A 22,038-nucleotide genomic window follows, 5' to 3' on the forward strand; every position below is an offset into this window, starting at 1 on the left:
ACAAAGGAGTAGCTAGGATACTTGGGTCGACCAGCGCTTTGTATTGATACAAGCTCCTGTGGTTCTACCAACGGACTGTCTTGACTAAATGTCTACAGAGAGTCACCAGACCCGCTAGCAGACAGAGCGGGGCCAGACTGAGGTACACGTAAAGGTGTCTCTTCCTGCTTTACCTGCGTTTGGTTCTTTGATGGAGGAGTGCTTTTACCTGTGACGATCTACCTGGCCCTTTCCCTCACGCTGGTATATCCCCAAGGAAGCCTGAGATTCACATCGGAAAGGTTGGGGTATATTGCGGTACACGAGTCTTTGAGAGAGAGAAAGAGAGAGAGAGAGAGAGAGAGAGAGAGAGAGAGAGAGAGAGAGAGAGAGAGAGAGAGAGAGAGAGAGAGAGAGAGACTGAGAGAGAATGATGGGTTTGAGAGAGAAAGAGTGTGTTAGTGTGTGTGTCCGTCCGTGCGCGCGTTCGTACGTGCGTGCGTGTCTGTGATCGTGCATGTGCTTAAAGCCCTGTCCAGACTTGGACGCCGTTTTACGCTCTATGCGCCGCAGGCCGTTTTGTGCGTCGCGCGGGATTTGCCGAGTGGCCACACATCGACGATTCTTTTCACAACGCGGTATCAGTGGAGCGGGTCACCTGACAAGAAGGTTCAGTTGCATTCGACTGCCGCGCCGCGAGCGGCTGACGTCATCGCTCTGGTTTGCTCTGATTGGTCAAATTTCCGTCGTTCTATGTCTGTGTCATAGAAATTAGAACACGCGCTATTCTTCTGCAAAAACGCTTCGCGATCATAGCACGCTGCGGCGCGCCGTTTTGAGCATAAGTCAAATGTGGACAGGGTCGGCCGGGAGTGTCTGGACAAGCCATAAGTGACTATATGCGAGTTTGTCCGTCAGTCTGTCTACCTTTGTCTATCTATGTCTATGTCACGATTTCAGTGACACGTTTGAGAAAGAAACTCTTTGTTGGGCGCCTTTCTCAAATTGCAACGTAATGCGCCTGTATACCGCATTGCGGGGAAAAGTTTTGGTTAAAAATCACGAGATGCACGTGGAAAGTGCCAGCGTGAAAACCGTGCAGTTATCGGGTGATTCTTCGCTCACGGTTTAGAACACGTGTTTCAAGCATGCTATACGTGTGTTTGGTAGGCGACCAGTGATTGGTCAGGAAGATCGCTTGGTTTGGGGAAGCGATTGCCGATTGGTCAGGGAGATCACGTGGTCTTTCTTCCCAGTTCTTCTGTCTTTCCTTTTTCTACATGCTTTTGCAGACAGAGGTCTGTTTTGTTTCCGTGACTAAGATTTGGAGGATTCCAACGCGTTGCAAGACTGGTTTAGGTCTACCAACGGGCTTCTGATGTTAGGGCAATACACAGAAGGCTTAGGACGGAGGGATTTGGCTACATACTTTCGCTGACGAGCGGGAGCCAAATATTCAAGCGGTTCGCTTGGGAGAGCTACATTTTACGAGCTGTTGAGGTAATTAGCCGTTACTTTACGCTGGTGACCGGTCAATGTCTGTGAAATGTAAACTCTGTTTTGTTTCTCCATGATAGCGTATAACTTGCTCATTATAATGCTAAATTGTAATCTGTATATGGTTTTTGCAGATATGGAGAGGCGGAGAAAATGTCTTGAGTTGTTATTAAAAGTCTATCCTTGCAGGTACCACGTGCTCGCTGAAGGGGGAAGTTAGATATGGTTAAAGGTGGTAAAAGGGGGATTGTGACCATTGTCACTGCACCAATTGCTCTTGTATCAGCTTGTTGTTGCTGGTTGACGCCGCTTGTTGCTGGTCGTTGCTGGAGGTGTTGCTGTACGTTTGCTACCTGGCTGCTACCTGTTTGCTGTTGAAGACGAGCTACACAGGTGCTGTCCTTTGTTCTACGGTTGCTGTTCTACGGCTGTTACTGGTGTTGCTCCAACTTTCACCCATATGCTCCACTGCTCCACTGTGTTTCATCGAATGGACCCTGGCTACACTGAGAGTTGAGTGCACCCATGCGTAAACGCCCCCCACCTTGTCATCTTTCTAACCCTTTATGACGAACTTTGAGTTGTGACAACGTGGAGTGTTAACGCCTGTACAGACTAAAACTTTTTACAGAGCAGCTAAGTGTTTTCTAACTTTACACTGTTCAGCGTGTTATTATTTCATAAACTTTAACTGGCTTTTGTCAGTTGTCTTCATTGTTATGTTTACGACTTGGTCATAAAACATTATTGGCTTCACGAGAAGAGGGAGGTGGAGAGTTAGTGTATATAAACAGACGTCTAGAACTTATACTTTTGTGGTTTCTAACTTTTGTGTGTGACTGCGAGAGTGGATCGTGGTGTGGTTAGTCAGTTAGCAGCAATTGACCGTTTTAGGCCATTCTTTTGACTTTAAAACGTGACACTCTACTTACACTTAGTTTCAAGGGTACCTGTGTACGTTCACAATTGCTGAATGAGTGTGTGCATTATTAAAGAATAAAACCAAAGCGAGTGAAACAGTAGGGGGGCTGGTGGGAGAAACACACCTGCAAGAAAGACAGGTAACCTTACAGACTGTGAGAACCGACACGGCAGGTATGGCAAACATCCACCATTGCTTTTCACACGTGCCACACACCTGTGGCCACATCACTCCTCTCTACGGTACGGTGCACAGTTTACACTTTCAGGGGTGTTGGCACTCTGTGTGTGTGTGTGTGTGTGTGGTTGGTATAGCCTAAGGCTAAACAGACACTTGCAATGCCAGCATTTTTGTTTTCTGACGTTTCTCTGCGTAATGAGCATTTTTTATCTTCGAAATTTTACATGACCCTGCAAAATTTAACATCAACTGCTCCGAAACAGATTCTAAAAGTTACACACTGAGTAGCCAACCCAGAGCAAAGGTAAGACGTTTCTTCAGATCCCAAAATAGAACGATCAGAACATCTAATGAACACACAGACATCTTCCAATTTCAAATTCAAATATTTGACACTATATTCCGCAAGTAATATTGAATCCCAACTAACGAGATAGCAAGCATACAAACACAGACGTTTCTCGACTCGTTCAAAGTCCGCCTTCATGGTTGTTGAAACATTCACACCCACATTGATCGCATGTCAAGCCATCTGCTCAAGAGATGACGGCGCTGTCAGTAACACCAGCAAACACTGCTGTCTGGAGTTCAATGCACTCTGTCCCTCCGTCTGTTGCATCACGCAGTATATCCAACGTGTACACATACACATCATGATGCCTCGTCAGCAAAACTCCCCAAATCTAAGTTCATTCTGTGTAACTTTTTTCACTGACAAGGGACGCAGCGATGAGCTTGCTTCACAAACAGCAGCATCCAATGTCGCAAGCATCTCCGCGTGCATTTGAATGACTTTGCCTCACACACTTAAAGATATCATCCTTCTTGCGTACGGGACCATGCACTCGACCTCAGATCTACCTGGGATTGCAGATGGTATAAGAGCCTCCTTTAAAACATATCAAAACTCAACCCCCTGACTGCTTACTTTGCGGGGGGGGGGGGGGGGGGGGTGTTGCAGCTGCTGCTCAGTTTATGTCCTACTGACACCTGCATCAGTTGTGCCAAAACCGTCATTAATTCTGCCAAAAAAGCCCGTTCTGTTCAAAATCAGACGTTGAAAGCCCGTTCTGTACAAAATCAATCAGACGTTAAAAGCCCGTTCTGTACAAAATCAATCAGACGTTAAAAGCCCGTTCTGTACAAAATCAATCAGACGTTAGAAGCCCGTTCTGTACAAAATCAATCAGACGTTAGAAGCCTGTTCTCTAAAAAATCAATCAGACGTTAGAAGCCCGTTCTGTACAAAATCAATCACTAAACACCCTGCGCTCTTCGGTGGTGCACATGATGCATCACGCCACAAGGGATGATGTACCTTTCACCAGCGTGTTACAAGCCGCATAAACGTGAAGGCATCAGGCATTCATTTAATCACACACTGAGTCCCTTGCAAGTGGTATGCACTGAACTGATGTGATTCCAACCACAAGGAAGCCAGCACGCCAGCACCCCAAACAAATTACAAGCACGCTGTGATAACATCACCACAACACACACACGTAAACACGCGGCATCCCAGAGGGCCTGCACTTCCCCCCCCACTCTAGTTTATTGAGAACCGCATTCTCGTCCCAAGACGCTATCTGTGGCTAGATATAAAACATATCACCAACACACACGCAATGTCTGTTGGGTATGACTGTGGTGTGTCCAAGTTTCAGTATCAGTCACACAGTATTACACGTGATCATTCCAACAGCACGATACACAGACAATACTACACGGCTTGCTGTGTGATACCAGGTTTAACAGCACGATACACAGACAATACTACACGGCTTGCTGTGTGATACCAGGTTTAACAGCACGATACACAGACAATACTACACGGCTTGCTGTGTGATACCAGGTTTAACAGCACGATACACAGACAATACTACACGGCTTGCTGTGTGATACCAGGTTTAACAGCACGATACACAGACAATACTACACGGCTTGCTGTGTGATACCAGGTTTAACAGAGTTTTGTGTTTGTTTTGTTTTTCAAATACTGAAATGCAAGCGAAAGCACATGATAATCACGCGTATGAAGAGATGGCTTGTATATATATCACATGGGTGGACTCTCCAACGTATGTGGGATAAAACCCTGTCCTGAGGCAAACAGTTGACGTTTTTGGATACCTTATTACTGGCTGTAATTCCTCTTGCAGCAACTGCTTCAAACACTACAGAGCTTTGTCCTTGTTCACAGCTGTTTCCATACAGTAACAAAATAATTCAAAAAATCTTAAACAGACTGTTTTCTGTGCAGGTATTGTTTCTTACTAGTGAGTTTGCTCACGACTCCACGTCATGGATCACTGAGTTTGCTCACGACTCCACGTCATGGATCACTGTCTCACTCAGTTCTCGTTTCAGTGAGAACACCATGCAAACATTCCAAAGTGTGAACTGTGTTAAACACCGTAAAACATTATTGGAACACAAACACTGTCAGCACTTGTTTCAAACACCATTTCCTCTTCTTCTTCTTCTTTTACTGCGTTCGATTTCATGGCCGTTATATCTTCAGGTCGGTGGCTGCCATGAAGTCCGCAGTGCAAACACCATACAACACGGGCCTTGATAACACTTGTTTCAGCACTGTAAACTCAATGTTTTGACAAATAAAAACCATGAACCACCTGCCTGGCTAACATAACAGTTTAGGACTCGTTACAATCGTCATAAAATATTGCACTTGCTGGCTCAAAAGCTTTCAGCACTTGTTTCAACCACCAAGCACCACTGGCCTTGATACCACTTGTTTCAACCACCATGCACCACTGGCCTTGATACCGCTTGTTTCAACCACCATGCACCACTGGCCTTGAGACCGCTTGTTTCAACCACCATGCACCACTGGCCTTGATACCACTTGTTTCAACCATCATGCACCACTGGCCTTGATACCACTTGTTTCAACCACCATGCACCACTGGCCTTGATACCACTTGTTTCAACCACCATGCACCACTGGCCTTGATACCACTTGTTTCAACCACCATGCACCACTGGCCTTGATACCACTTGTTTCAACCACCATGCACCACTGGCCTTGATACCGCTTGTTTTAACACTATAAGCTAATGCTTACAAAAACAAAAGCTAGCAGCACCATGGACCACCTGGCTGGCTAACATAACAGTTTAGGACTCGTCGCAATCGTCATAAAACACTGCACTTGCTGGCTCTCGTTTCAACGCCGTAAAACTCTCTCTCTCTCTCTCTCTCTCTCTCTCTCTCTCTCTCTCTCCTCTCTCTCTCTCTCTCTCTCTCTCTCTCTCTCTCTCTCTCTCTCTCTCTCTCTCTCTCTCTCTCTCTCTCTCTCTCTCTCTCTCTCTCTCTCTCTCTCTCTCTCTCTCTCTCTCTCTCTCTCTCTCTCTCTCTCTCTCTCTCTCTCTCTCTCTCTCTCTCTCCTCTCTCTCTCTCTCTCTCTCTCTCTCTCTCTCTCTCTCTCTCTCTCTCTCTCTCTCTCTCTCTCTCTCTCTCTCTCTCTCTCTCTCTCTCTCTCTCTCTCTCTCTCTCTCTCTCTCTCTCTCTCTCTCTCTCTCTCTCTCTCTCTCTCTCTCTCTCTCTCTCTCTCTCTCTCTCTCTCTCTCTCTCTCTCTCTCTCTCTCTCTCTCTCTCTCTCTCTCTCTCTCTCTCTCACATAACTCTGGCATAAAACTTGACGTTCGTTGCCCGAGTGGTTGTGGGGTATCCTTTCTCCCTTCAGCTTTCCTAAGCTGCGTAAGGCACACATCCCATTAAAAACTTGACGTTCGTCGTAACTTTGTGTGGCATACTTTTGCTGTCAGTTAGCGCTTGTTCACAACAGCGTAAAACATGGAGCTGACGTTTTACCTGGCGCGCGGTAACTCACACGCCCTCCCCCTCAACACGGGCATTGTGCATCACATGTGCAGGGCATGCTTTCAACTCCGATGGCTTTCTATGATCGACAGCGACTGACAGGTAGCAAACCGCAGTGTACACTCGGAAGACAGGGCTTGCGTAAGACGTTAACATGCATGGCGGTTTGGCTTCCAAACGAAGCAGCACACGCAAAGCAACAGCTAAAATGACCTCGCATGTCAGCGGCACTGACCTCGCATGTCAGCGGCAGAGCCACAACAACAAGCAGCGAAACATATTCATTAACATGTACCTTTTGTGAGAATTTAAAAAAAAATCCTGTCATGTTTGAATGAGTTTGTTTGTTCGTTCATGGGCTGAAACTCCCACGGCTTTTACGTGTATGACCGTTTTTACCCCGCCATTTAGGCAGCCATACGCCGCTTTCGTTGAAAGCATGCTGGGTATTTTCGTGTTTCTATAACCCACCGACCTCTGACATGGATTACAGGATCTTTTTCGTGCGCACTTGGTCTTGTGCTTGCGTGTACACACGGGGGTGTTCGGACACAGAGGAGAGTCTGCACACATGTCCTGCTATTCTCTGACGAAATATGCAGTCACAACAAAACGACTTTTTCACTTGAACAGTCTTACGGAATACAGCAATTTTTTATTCGAAAAAATCAATGAACTGGGCAGAAACTCTGTCACATAAATCGCATCTGTCAGAAGCGTTACGCATTAAAATTAACTTTAGCACAGAGTTTTCAGACCGCCTTTAACATCACTGGAAACAAGTCTGAGAAAACATGTCTATCAAAGACTGTAATCCAAAGAAAAGAAAAGAAGAAAAAGACAGAAAGCGACTGTGCCTAAATAGTGCAGGCTGCATCTTGTGATTAGCAATGCATCCCACGCACACGTGAATGTAGACACGTCAACACAGACACAGGGTATAGGGTACAGTGCATTCATTCCTCTTCACGCTCATCACCACCCTAATGACACGTAACGAACGCTGAGCGCTGCCCGGGCTGCATACAACAACAACACACTGATTACCCCTCGCACGCATCAGCCACGTAACCCCTCGCACGCATCAGCCACGTAACCCCTCGCACGCATCAGCCACGTAACCCCTCGCACGCATCAGCCACGTAACCCCTCGCACGCATCAGCCACGTAACCCCTCGCACGCATCAGCCACGTAACCCCTCGCACGCATCAGCCACGTAACCCCTCGCACGCATCAGCCACGTAACCCCTCGCACGCATCAGCCACGTAACCCCTCGCACGCATCAGCCACGTAACCCCTCGCACGCATCAGCCACGTAACCCCTCGCACGCATCAGCCACGTAACCCCTCGCACGCATCAGCCACGTAACCCCTCGCACGCATCAGCCACGTAACCCCTCGCACGCATCAGCCACGTAACCCCTCGCACGCATCAGCCACGTAACCCCTCGCACGCATCAGCCACGTAACCCCTCGCACGCATCAGCCACGTAACCCCTCGCACGCATCAGCCACGTAACCCCGAGTACACAGTTATTGAAGCCTCATATTAATTGGGCGAAGTCGAGTTCGTTAAGTCAACTTTACGGAGCTCCCTGCACGAAGCGTTGGCACTGAATTTCAGTGAAAGGACTTTGAGAAGTCTTGGTGAAGTCAACTTCGGGATCCATTAAAGAAGGCCTTAAAGGTTCCAGAGACAAAGAAAAAAATGAGAGACAGAGACAGAGAGAGAGAGAGACAGAGAGACAGAGACAGAGACAGAGAGAGACAGAGACAGAGACAGAGATACAGAGAGAGAGAGACAGAGACCGAGAGACAGAGACAGAGAGAGAGAGAGAGAGACAGAGAGAGAGAGAGAGAGAGAGAGAGAGAGAGAGAGAGAGAGACAGACAGACACACTGACTGACAGAGAGAGACAGACAGACAGACCGACAAAGACCAAGACAGAGACAAAGTCAGACAGGGACGAAGACAGAAAGGCAAAGAGAGCAACAACAACAAGAAGGGCAAAGCCCATACGACTCACATGCTTTACACATTTTTCCTACCAAAATACATGTGACCTTGACCCAAGGGCAAGGTCATCCAAGGTCATGCAACACAAAGCTGTTAATTCAAGACATAGGAAGTACAATGGTGCTTATTGGCTCTTTCTACCATGAGATATGGTCACTTTTAGTGGTTCACTACCTTATTTTGGTCACATTTCATAAGGGTCAAAGTGACCTTGACCTTGATCATATGTGACCAAATGTGTCTCATGATGAAAGCATAACATGTGCCCCACATAATTTTTAAGTTTGAAACAGTTATCTTCCATAGTTCAGGGTCAAGGTCACTTCAAAATATGTATACAATCCAACTTTGAAGAGCTCCTGTGACCTTGACCTTGAAGCAAGGTAAACCAAACTGGTATCAAAAGATGGGGCTTACTTTTCCCTATATATCATATATAGGTGAGGTATTGAATCTCAAAAACTTCAGAGAAAATGGGAAAAATGTGAAAAATAGCTGTTTTTTAGGCAACATTTATGGCCCCTGCGACCTTGACCTTGAAGCAAGGTCAAGATGCTATGTATGTTTTTTGGGGCCTTGTCATCATACACCATCTTGCCAAATTTGGTACTGATAGACTGAATAGTGTCCAAGAAATATCCAACGTTAAAGTTTTCCGGACGGACGGACGGACGGACGGACGACTCGGGTGAGTACATAGACTCACTTTTGCTTCGCATGTGAGTCAAAAAACAGACCTACCAGTCAAGACCTATTTAAACTGTAGAAACACGTGGTTTTCGCACGATAAACACTCATTCCAGCAATGAAGACACACTTGCAAACACATCACCACGAGGAGCACTGCATGACACAATGACAAGATGGTACAATTACCTGTTGGATCCAATGAAGCACAGAACAGCTGCACCAAACAGACAATATCTGACAGGGACGAACATGATAGGTGACGGTATGATGGCATGTCAGTAACTGACGAATTTATCCGTCTCTCTCTCAGTGAAATTTGCTGGTAGCAATGTGTGCGTGCGTGTGTATAATTACGTATTTTAGTTCTCTAAAAGCTCAAGTACATCGTATAACAGGAAATCCAGTGTGTTAAAAATAGTCAATGTCTTTCCTCGTTGTATGTATATCGTGATGCGAGCTTCCTGTCGTCTTTGTTCAACAGGAAAAGCCGGCTTACATTCCACGAAGTATGCCGGAGTTGAGCAATTCACATTGTCCGTCCGTGAGCAGCGCCTGTGTGATTTAAGTTGGGAATGGGGATCTGTGTGTGTTTTGTGTGTGTGTGTGTGTGTGTGTGTGTGTGTGTGTGTGTGTGTGTGTGTGTGTGTTGTTGTGTGTGTGTTAGTGTGTGTGTGTGTGTGTGTGTGTGTGTGTGTGCGTGTGTGTGCGTGTGTGTGTGTGTGGGCGTGCATGCGTCTAAGCATGTGTTCGTGTGTGTGTGTGTGTGTGAGTTTATGCGTGTGTGTGTGAGCGTGTTTGTGTGTGTGTGTCTGCATGCATGGTTGCGTGCGTGCGTGCGTCTGTCTCTCAGTTCGTGCTTGCTTATGCATGCGTGCGTGTGTTTGTGTCATATTGATATATCCTATAGCACAAGGCGACCTACCTGTTGAGTAGCCTGGACCACCTGTTGGTCAGCCGCTCTAGCTGTGTGCGCGTGTTGCGAGTGTCGTCGTCACTGTAGTCCGCGATCAGTTTCTCCGCTGCCTGCTTCAGCTCGTCCACCGTGGACTGGCGCGAGTTGACCTCCTCCTGCAGACTCTGAAACACGGGGTGGACAACAGTGTCATACAGGCACACACACCATAGGGTTTGGATTGCTTGTAAGATTATCATGTTTTCCTAGTGTCTGTCTTTATAAAATCGTCAGTGTGAATCTCTCTCTCGCTCTCACTCCATCAAACATACAAATCTCCTTCTCTCTCTCTCCGTTTCTCTCTCTCTCCATCTCTCTCTACCTCTCTCCGTCTCTCTCTACCTCTCCACGATCTCCCTCTCTCTCTCTCACCCTCTTACCCATCTCCCCCCCCCCCTCCCCCCTCTGTGTCACCCACCTCGTGCTGTTTGAGCAGAGTGTCCACGTGCTGAGCGGACTCGGGTCTGATGGGTGTAGAGTCAAGGTCAGCCTCTACCTGGCCCAGCCACTGCTCAAGGTCAGCGTACTTCTGGTGGAACTGACGGCACTCCAGCAACATGTCGTCCAGCTCTGTCCGCCGCCGCTCTGCCCGACCCTGTGCTGAGTCCCAGTGCTCTCGTAGACTGGCCGCTGGGAGTGAGGGAAGTTAAGTTTATATTGGTGTGATGGCAGACGGCTCATTGGTGAATCTATGCAAGCAGTATCTTTTGCATACATTATTAGTGCGTGCGTGCGTGTGTGTGTGTGTGTGTGTGTGTGTATTTGTGTGTGTGTGTTTGTGTGTGTGTGTGTGTGTGTGTGCGTGTGTGTGTGTGCGTGTGTGTGTGTGTGTGTGTGTGTGTGTGTGTGTGTGTGTGTGTGTGTGAATGTATGTACCTTGTTCTTTGACGGCATATGTGTGTCTGTTTGCATGTGTGTGTTTGTTTGCATGTGTGTGTGTGTGCGTGTGTCTTATACATGTGTGTGTGTGTGTGTGTGTGTGTGTGTGTGTGTGCACGTGCGTGCGTGCGTGTGAGGGCGGGCGGGCGTGCTTGCGCGTGCGTGCGTGCGTGCGTGCGTGTGTGTGTGTGTGTGTACCTTGTTCCTTGACGGCCTCGCGGTCAGTGTCGTTGTCCACTGAGAGCTGCAGTTGGTGAGCTGTGGTCATCACTTCCTCCAGCCGTGGTCGGCGGTGCTCCATGTCCTGCAGCAACGACTGCAACCACAACACCACCAACATCAACACAACTACACCCAGGGTCACTTTGGTACAGCTAGTGGAATGCTTATTTTGGGTAAAAGAAAATAAAAAATGTAAAAAAAATGATAAATAAACAAGAACAGGCATACGAACAGTTCAACGCATGTTCACAGGACCCCCAAAAAGTACTCTCTCTGTCTCTGTCTGTCTGTCTGTCTGACTCTTTCTCTCTCTCTTCCTCTTTCTCTCTTTCCCTCTCTGACAACACAAGAGGCAACTGCCAATTTGTACACACAGATGTCATAATGTGTTCATAACATGTCATAATGTGTTCATAACATGTCATAATGTGTTCATAACATGTCATAATGTGTTCATAACATGTCCGAGGGCTGGACGAGAAGGGCATACATGGAGGTGAGGTAGGGAGTGAAGGGGGGGGGGGGGTGGGGTGGGGGAGGGAGAAAGGTAAGCTGCCACTAAATACAAGTGTCACACAAAAAACTTCAGATAAACAAAGTAAATTGAGATGCAACGCATGCAGAAAAAAACATACAAGGGCAAAGGGAAAGGAAAGTGCACAGAATTTTTCTTCAATTTTCAGTCTCACAGACAGCTAAAATTCATAATAAATACAACAAGTCGCGTAAGGCGAAAATACAACATTTAGTCAAGTAGCTGTCGAACTCACAGAATGAAACTGAACGCAATGCCATTTTTCAGCAAGACCGTATACTCGTAGCATCGTCAGTCCACCGCTCATGGCAAAGGCAGTGAAATTGACAAGAAGAGCGGGGTAGTAGTTGCGCTAAGAAGGATAGCACGCTTTTCTGTACCTCTCTTTGTTTTAACTTTCTGAGCGTGTTTTTAATCCAAACATATCATATCTATATGTTTTTGGAATCAGGAACCGACAAGGAATAAGATGAAAGTGTTTTTAAATTGATTTGGACAATTTAATTTTGATAATAATTTTTATATATTTAATTTTCAGAGCTTGTTTTTAATCCAAATATAACATATTTATATGTTTTTGGAATCAGAAAATGATGGAAAATAAGATGAACGTAAATTTGGATCGTTTTATAAATTTTTATTTTTTTTTACAATTTTCAGATTTTTAATGACCAAAGTCATTAATTAATTTTTAAGCCACCAAGCTGAAATGCAATACCTAAGTCCGGGCTTCGTCGAAGATTACTTGACCAAAATTTCAACCAATTTGGTTGAAAAATGAGAGCGTGACAGTGCCGCCTCAACTTTCACGAAAAGCCGGATATGACGTCATCAAAGACATTTATCAAAAAAATGAAAAAAACGTTCGGGGATATCAATCCCAGGAACTCTCATGTAAAATTTCATAAAGATCGGTCCAGTAGTTTGGTCTGAATCGCTCTACACACACACACACACAGACAGACAGACAGACAGACACACACACATACACCACGACCCTCGTCTCGATTCCCCCCTCTATGTTAAAATATTTAGTCAAAACTTGACTAAATATAATAAAAAGGATCTCAGTGAAATTATAAAATCACAAAACAGTATTTTTCTGCATACAAAAAACAACGACAGAAGAACACACAAACAATCAAATAAACATAAGAAAAAAAGATACCGGATTGTGCAGCAAAGAAGGAGGTAATTCAGAGAATGACAAGGCAGTGTTTCTCGACAAAAATTAACTCAACCAAAAAGAATATATTTCAAAATATTGTCCAAAAGCCAATGTTTTAAGCAGAACTGTCACTGTTTCAGTACACAACAACACACACAAAGCACTGGGATAAATGAAAGGCAGAGTTAAAAATAACGGTGCAATCTGAGTACACACAGATACAATGACACAAAGACAATCCATGTGTTTGCATGAGAACACAAACAGAACATCGTTTCAAAAGCCTACACTGGCTCTACTACCAATTTCTGTTTAGTGTATTAATGGTATAAAGGTGATCACGATTACCAGTACATGCGTGAACATATTCTACTTAATTCACAAGAACTATGTGCACAAAATATATGCAGGGAAAGTGGACTGAAAATGACCTTTTTTATGCAGAAGTACACTCATCTTCACAAGATGTACATGTAGATCCAAATCTGTTTTAACATATGCGAGAGTCATACAGTGGAACTCCACTCTAAGACCCACTTTAAGACCCACTTTAAGACCCACTTTAAGACCCACTTTAAGACAACCCCCCCCCCCCCCCCCCCTTGTTTTAAAGACCTTGTTGTTCAGATTTTCTGTTCATAATGTAAGTTTTTACCTCTATTTTATTATTTGTTTTTTCATGTGTTTTTAACCGTGAGTTTTGTGTGTGTTGTTAAAACAGAGGTTTCACAGTATGAAAGGTTTACTTCCAATGACGACAACAAAAGCAAACACCTCAAACCACCAAATACACGCATACCACTTTCTACACACAATGCACCTTGTATAGCAAACACAGGCAAGGAAAAATGGAAAAAGAGCAACCCAAATCATTTGCCAAGGGAAGCAACTGTGAGCAAGGGGGGGCTCCTACACACCTTGAGTTGTCTCAGCTGTCGTTTAATGCCAACTACGGAGGTCTGAAGCTGCCAGAAATCTACCGTGCTAACCTCATGCAAGCTTTCTTCTGAAGCGCTCGGCGAGTCGGAGAGACTCTCACTGTTTGTGTCCTTTATTCAAAGAAAAAGCTTGACGGATTAGTTAGGCTCAAACACTGTGACACATACCTTAACCACAGCTATAGGCAGAAATGACATAGGATGAATAAGTTGTTAGAGACATGTGATCATTCAACAAAAGCAACGACAGTTAAATATTGCAATGATAAGGCACAACAATGTGTTAATTATAGCATAATCCTTGTCAAATGTACTGATTCAGCCCAGTTTTCAGAATGCTATCATGATGTCAAACAACTACACAACAACGTGTTAATTATAGCATAATCCTTGTCAAATGTACTGATTCAGCCCAGTTTTCAGAATGCTATCATGATGTCAAACAACTACACAACAATGTGTTAATTATAGCATAATCCTTGTCAAATGTACTGATTCAGCCCAGTTTTCAGAATGCTATCATGATGTCAAACAACTACACAACAACGTGTTAATTATAGCATAATCCTTGTCAAATGTACTGATTCAGCCCAGTTTTCAGAATGCTATCATGATGTCAAACAACTACACAACAACGTGTTAATTATAGCATAATCCTTGTCAAATGTACTGATTCAGCCCAGTTTTCAGAATGCTATCATGATGTCAAACAACTACACAACAATGTGTTAATTATAGCATAATCCTTGTCAAATGTACTGATTCAGCCCAGTTTTCAGAAAGCTATCATGATGTCAAACAACTACACAACATTAGAAAGCTATCACGATGTCAAACAACTACACAACAATGTGTTAATTATAGCATAATCCTTGTCAAATGTACTGATTCAGCCCAGTTTTCAGAATGCTATCATGATGTCAAACAACTACACAACAATGTGTTAATTATAGCATAATCCTTGTCAAATGTACTGATTCAGCCCAGTTTTCAGAAAGCTATCATGATGTCAAACAACTACACAACATTAGAAAGCTATCACGATGTCAAACAACTACACAACAATGTGTTAATTATAGCATAATCCTTGTCAAATGTACTGATTCAGCCCAGTTTTCAGAAAGCTATCATGATGTCAAACAACTACACAACATTAGAAAGCTATCACGATGTCAAACAACTACACAACATAAAAAAAGCTATCATGATGTCAAACAACTACACAACATTAGAAAGCTATCATGATGTCAAACAACTATACAACATTAGAAAGCTATCACGATGTCAAACAACTATACAACATTAGAAAGCTATCATGATGTCAAACAACTACACAACATTAGAAAGCTATCACGATGTCAAACAACTACACAACATAAAAAAAGCTATCATGATGTCAAACAACTACACAACATTAGAAAGCTATCATGATGTCAAACAACTATACAACATTAGAAAGCTATCACGATGTCAAACAACTATACAACATTAGAAAGCTATCACGATGCCAACCAGGCAAAAACCAACAGCAATAATTTTGAGTAAAATATCCGTCACATACAGAGGCCATGCTGATGACAAAATGCCAAGCACTCCTATTCGCATGCTGTGCACAGCTACACAATATGCACACAACACCAAACGCCAATAACTCCACAGCCAATAACTCCACAGCCAATAACTCCACAGCCAATAAACCCACACACACACACGCAACAGCAACATGCGGGTGAGTACAGAATGATTTATAATTCATCCCTATTATTAAAGATTTGTTAAAACAGATGCGCGACCTATGCACAGGCATGCCTTCCTGAGGATCACTGTGCATAATGAGTGTGTCATGGCCCTAATTATGTAGATGCCTGTAGCTTAGCTAATCAATTAGTTGTAAGTGACATTTTGTGGATGAGTTTAATTGCTACCTGATAAAGATACAAAAAAATGTTTTTCTAAGTTTTTAAAAAAGTAAAAGAAACAAAAGAACAAGTCGCGTAAGGCGAAAGTACTACATTTAGTCAAGCTGTGGAACTCACAGAATGAAACTGAACGCACTGCATTGTTTCACAATGACCGTAGTCCGTAGAAGGCAGTGAAATTGACGAGCCTGTTTAGCGCGGTAGCGGTTGCGCTGTGCTGCATAGCACGCTTTTCTGTACCTCTCTTCGTTTTAACTTTCTGAGCGTGTTTTTAATCCAAACATATCATATCTATATGTTTTTTGAATCAGGAACCGACAAGAAATAAGATAAAATTGTTTTTAAATCGATTTCGGAAATTTTATTTTAATCATAATTTTTATATTTTTAATTTTCAGAGCTTGTTTTTAATCCGAATATAACATATTTATATGTTTTTGGAATCAGAAAATGATGAATAATAAGATGAACGTAATTTTGGATCGTTTTATTAAAAAATAATGTTAATTACAATTTTCAGATTTGTAATGACCAAAGTCATTAATTAATTGGTAAGCCTCCAAGCTGAAATGCAATAGAAAGTCCGGCCTTCGCCAAAGATTGCTTGGCCAAAATTTCAATCAATTTTATTAAAAAATGAGGGTGTGACAGTGCCGCCTCAACTTTTACAAAAAGCCGGATATGACGTCATCAAAGACATTTATCCAAAAAATGAAAAAAACTTCCGGGGATATCATACCCAGGAACTCTCATGTAAAATTTCATAAAGATCGGTCCAGTAGTTTACTCTGAATCGCTCTACACACACACACGCACAGACACACACACACACACACACACACATACACCACGACCCTCCTCTCGATTCCCCCTAGTCAAAACTTGACTAAATGTAAAAAACAACCCTGGAGAGGCATTTATTAGTCCACACACATGCACACAGACACCAACAAAGAGAACAGTCAACAGCTAGAAACACAAACAAAACACAGGCAAAGACACACATGCACACAGACACCAACATAGAGAACAGTCAACAGCTAGAAACACAAACATGCACACAGACACCAACAAAGAGAACAGTCAACAGCTAGAAACACAAACATGCACACAGACACCAACAAAGAGAACAGTCAACAGCTAGAAACACAAACATGCACACAGACACCAACATAGAGAACAGTCAACAGCTAGAAACACAAACATGCACACAGACACCAACATAGAGAACAGTCAACAGCTAGAAACACAAACATGCACACAGACACCAACATAGAGAACAGTCAACACAGCTAGAAACACAAACATGCACACAGACACCAACATGGAGAACAGTCAACAGCTAGAAACACAAACATGCACACAGACACCAACATAGAGAACAGTCAACAGCTAGAAACACAAACATGCACACAGACACCAACATAGAGAACAGTCAACAGCTAGAAACACAAACATGCACACAGACACCAACAAAGAGAACAGTCAACAGCTAGAAACACAAACATGCACACAGACACCAACAAAGAGAACAGTCAACAGCTAGAAACACAAACATGCACACAGACACCAACAAGGAGAACAGTCAACAGCTAGAAACACAAACATGCACACAGACACCAACATAGAGAACAGTCAACAGCTAGAAACACAAACATGCACACAGACACCAACAAAGAGAACAGTCAACAGCTAGAAACACAAACATGCACACAGACACCAACATAGAGAACAGTCAACAGCTAGAAACACAAACATGCACACAGACACCAACATAGAGAACAGTCAACAGCTAGAAACACAAACATGCACACAGACACCAACATAGAGAACAGTCAACAGCTAGAAACACAAACATGCACACAGACACCAACATAGAGAACAGTCAACAGCTAGAAACACAAACATGCACACAGACACCAACATAGAGAACAGTCAACAGCTAGAAACACAAACATGCACACAGACACCAACATGGAGAACAGTCAACAGCTAGAAACACAAACATGCACACAGACACCAACATGGAGAACAGTCAACAGCTAGAAACACAAACATGCACACAGACACCAACAAGGAGAACAGTCAACAGCTAGAAACACAAACATGCACACAGACACCAACAAAGAGAACAGTCAACAGCTAGAAACACAAACATGCACACAGACACCAACAAGGAGAACAGTCAACAGCTAGAAACACAAACATGCACACAGACACCAACATAGAGAACAGTCAACAGCTAGAAACACAAACATGCACACAGACACCAACAAAGAGAACAGTCAACAGCTAGAAACACAAACAAAACACAGACACCAACAAAGAGAACAGTCAACAGCTAGAAACACAAACATGCACACAGACACCAACATAGAGAACAGTCAACAGCTAGAAACACAAACATGCACACAGACACCAACATAGAGAACAGTCAACAGCTAGAAACACAAACATGCACACAGACACCAACATAGAGAACAGTCAACAGCTAGAAACACAAACATGCACACAGACACCAACAAAGAGAACAGTCAACACAGCTAGAAACACAAACATGCACACAGACACCAACATAGAGAACAGTCAACAGCTAGAAACACAAACATGCACACAGACACCAACATAGAGAACAGTCAACAGCTAGAAACACAAACATGCACACAGACACCAACATAGAGAACAGTCAACAGCTAGAAACACAAACATGCACACAGACACCAACATAGAGAACAGTCAACACAGCTAGAAACACAAACATGCACACAGACACCAACATGGAGAACAGTCAACAGCTAGAAACACAAACAAAACACAGACACCAACATAGAGAACAGTCAACAGCTAGAAACACAAACATGCACACAGACACCAACATAGAGAACAGTCAACAGCTAGAAACACAAACATGCACACAGACACCAACATAGAGAACAGTCAACAGCTAGAAACACAAACATGCACACAGACACCAACAAAGAGAACAGTCAACAGCTAGAAACACAAACATGCACACAGACACCAACATAGAGAACAGTCAACAGCTAGAAACACAAACATGCACACAGACACCAACATAGAGAACAGTCAACAGCTAGAAACACAAACATGCACACAGACACCAACATAGAGAACAGTCAACAGCTAGAAACACAAACATGCACACAGACACCAACAAAGAGAACAGTCAACAGCTAGAAACACAAACATGCACACAGACACCAACATAGAGAACAGTCAACAGCTAGAAACACAAACATGCACACAGACACCAACATAGAGAACAGTCAACAGCTAGAAACACAAACATGCACACAGACACCAACATAGAGAACAGTCAACAGCTAGAAACACAAACATGCACACAGACACCAACAAGGAGAACAGTCAACAGCTAGAAACACAAACATGCACACAGACACCAACAAAGAGAACAGTCAACAGCTAGAAACACAAACATGCACACAGACACCAACATAGAGAACAGTCAACAGCTAGAAAGACACACATGCACACAGACACCAACATAGAGAACAGTCAACAGCTAGAAACACAAACATGCACACAGACACCAACATAGAGAACAGTCAACAGCTAGAAACACAAACATGCACACAGACACCAACAAAGAGAACAGTCAACAGCTAGAAACACAAACATGCACACAGACACCAACATAGAGAACAGTCAACAGCTAGAAACACAAACATGCACACAGACACCAACATAGAGAACAGTCAACAGCTAGAAACACAAACATGCACACAGACACCAACATAGAGAACAGTCAACAGCTAGAAACACAAACATGCACACAGACACCAACAAAGAGAACAGTCAACAGCTAGAAACACAAACATGCACACAGACACCAACATAGAGAACAGTCAACAGCTAGAAACACAAACATGCACACAGACACCAACATAGAGAACAGTCAACAGCTAGAAACACAAACATGCACACAGACACCAACATAGAGAACAGTCAACAGCTAGAAACACAAACATGCACACAGACACCAACAAAGAGAACAGTCAACAGCTAGAAACACAAACATGCACACAGACACCAACAAAGAGAACAGTCAACAGCTAGAAACACAAACAAAACACAGACAAAGACACACATGCATACATACACCACAATTATTATGGACATTGTCCCGAATCAACTCTAGCTGACCTTGACCCCAAAACCCTTCGACCCCAAAACACTGACCTTTTGACTTTCCAGCACCTGCTCGACCTCGCCGACCTTGCAGACAGTGACCTTCTGTGAGAGCAGCAGGTCTTCCAGCAGTCCCAGCCACTCCCTCAGCTCCCGTGTGGACGTGTTAAACTCTGACCACGGGCCCTGCAGACTGGTGCTGCTGCTGACGCTGGTGTCCAGGACGCTGGTGCTGGTGGTGTCGGCGGTTGTCGTGGTAACGGTGCTAGCGGTGTGGGTGTAGGAGGTGAGAGCGGGGGACGTGAACATGTTGGAGGTGGTGTAGGTCGTGTGCTGCAGCTCGGCTTTCACTGAAAATGACAAGTGACAAAGGTTGAGGAGTATGTATCATGTGCTTTGATTTTCTCTGAAAGCATCTGCTGATTTTGAAACAGGTACAAGGACATACGCACGCACAAACAGATAACACACACACTGACACACACAATCACACAAACACACACACACTGACACACACACACACACTGACACACACACATACTCATGCACACACATACACACACACAAACACACTGACACACACACATATTCACACACACACAACACACACAACACACACACACTGACACTGAGACACACACACACACACACACACACACACACACACACACACACACACACACACACACACACACACACACACACACACACAAACACACACACACTGACACTGAGAGAGACACACACACACACACACACACAAACACACACACACACACATACACACACACACACACACACACACAAACACACACACACACACAAACACACACACACACATACACACACACACACACACACACACACACACAAACACACACACACACACACACACACACACACAAACACACACACACACACACACACAAACACACACACACACACAAACACACACACACACACACACACACACACACACACACACACACACACACACACACACACACACACACACACACACACACACACACACACAAACACACACACACACACACGAGGGTCTTCAAAAGGGGGGGTCCCACTGAACTTCAATCAAAATAAAGAGTATTTCTTGACAAAGTTACCCTTTACGTCACACCCAAATACCACAACAGTTGTCTGACCTTGCGCCATGACCTCATTAACATGCGTCTCGTCGTGAGGTTCAAGCTGGTCGGCCAATCGGTGCACGGTTTCCCAGTCACGGTTGATGGCCGCCACCTGCTCCGTCAGCTTCTCGGGTACATCCACCTTCTGCTTGTCGTCGTCGCCAGACTCTGACAGGCGGCGGTAGTTGGCGTTAATTCGGTTCACATTCACCTGGCGCGTTTGTAGCGCAAACTGGGTCGTCTGAAATATTAAAATTCTCTATTATCCCAATGCTAGGAAATTCAGGTTGCTAGGAAATTCAGGTTGCTAGGAAATTCAGGTTGCTAGGAAATTCTGGTTGCTAGCGGCAACACAAGTGGCGCCACCCAGGTGTGTGCGTGTTGAAGTGTATTAAGCCACCTGCACTTATGGCACAATTACCCCGGTCTTTTACGTGCCACTGTGGTGACACAGTGCTGGGACATGGATACTGTCTCAGAGTTCGCACATAATATTGACCCGTGTTCTTCCCTGCTGAAATTGGAACCTGTGACCTTAGGATCTCCAGTCCCAAGCTCTACCAACTGATCTACCCGGCCCCCTTTACAGCAACAGTTTTAATTATACAATTATGCATGGCTACATTCCTTTCTAGAGTTCAAGTTAAAAATAATGCAAAATTGGTTCATTCAAATGAATAATTGATTAATTGTCAAACAGCAACTGAGATCTAATCAATGTGATGGACATTACAGGGATTGTATGGGTTGTGACAGAGTGAATCCTCCTGCTTTTGGTGAGGCAAACTTTCCTACATTGTAGGTCAGTTACTAGCGAGGGGTGTGTCTCAAACACATGGACAAGGAGCAGGTTGAAAGCTTGCCTCACTAAAAGCAAACCTGACAGTTATTTCCGGAGTGGGTCTATCCAGTTCCACACCACTCTTCCACCTACCTGAGGGTCTACACCACTCTTCCATCTACCTGAGGGTCTACACC

The 22,038-nt window shown here is 44.2% G+C and overlaps 1 protein-coding gene across 2 annotated transcripts in view; it reads right to left on the reverse strand.

Annotated features, from left to right (window-relative positions):
- Positions 1-22,038, reverse strand: part of LOC138963298 (dystrophin-like) — a 411,116-nt gene that overhangs the window by 199,782 nt on the left and 189,296 nt on the right. Inside the window, exons 38-43 of one of the 2 annotated variants that reach the window (XM_070335361.1) lie at positions 21,076-21,301; positions 19,964-20,262; positions 13,803-13,934; positions 11,159-11,276; positions 10,500-10,711; positions 10,052-10,206 (exon numbers count right to left, since the gene is read on the reverse strand). In XM_070335361.1, the coding sequence (XP_070191462.1) occupies positions 10,052-10,206; positions 10,500-10,711; positions 11,159-11,276; positions 13,803-13,934; positions 19,964-20,262; positions 21,076-21,301 (1,142 nt within the window). The remainder of the gene's footprint in view (positions 1-10,051; positions 10,207-10,499; positions 10,712-11,158; positions 11,277-13,802; positions 13,935-19,963; positions 20,263-21,075; positions 21,302-22,038) is intronic. The other variant, XM_070335362.1, reaches the window with a different exon arrangement.

Source organism: Littorina saxatilis, linkage group LG3 (assembly GCF_037325665.1).
Source record: "Littorina saxatilis isolate snail1 linkage group LG3, US_GU_Lsax_2.0, whole genome shotgun sequence".
Lineage (NCBI taxonomy): Eukaryota > Metazoa > Mollusca > Gastropoda > Littorinimorpha > Littorinidae > Littorina > Littorina saxatilis.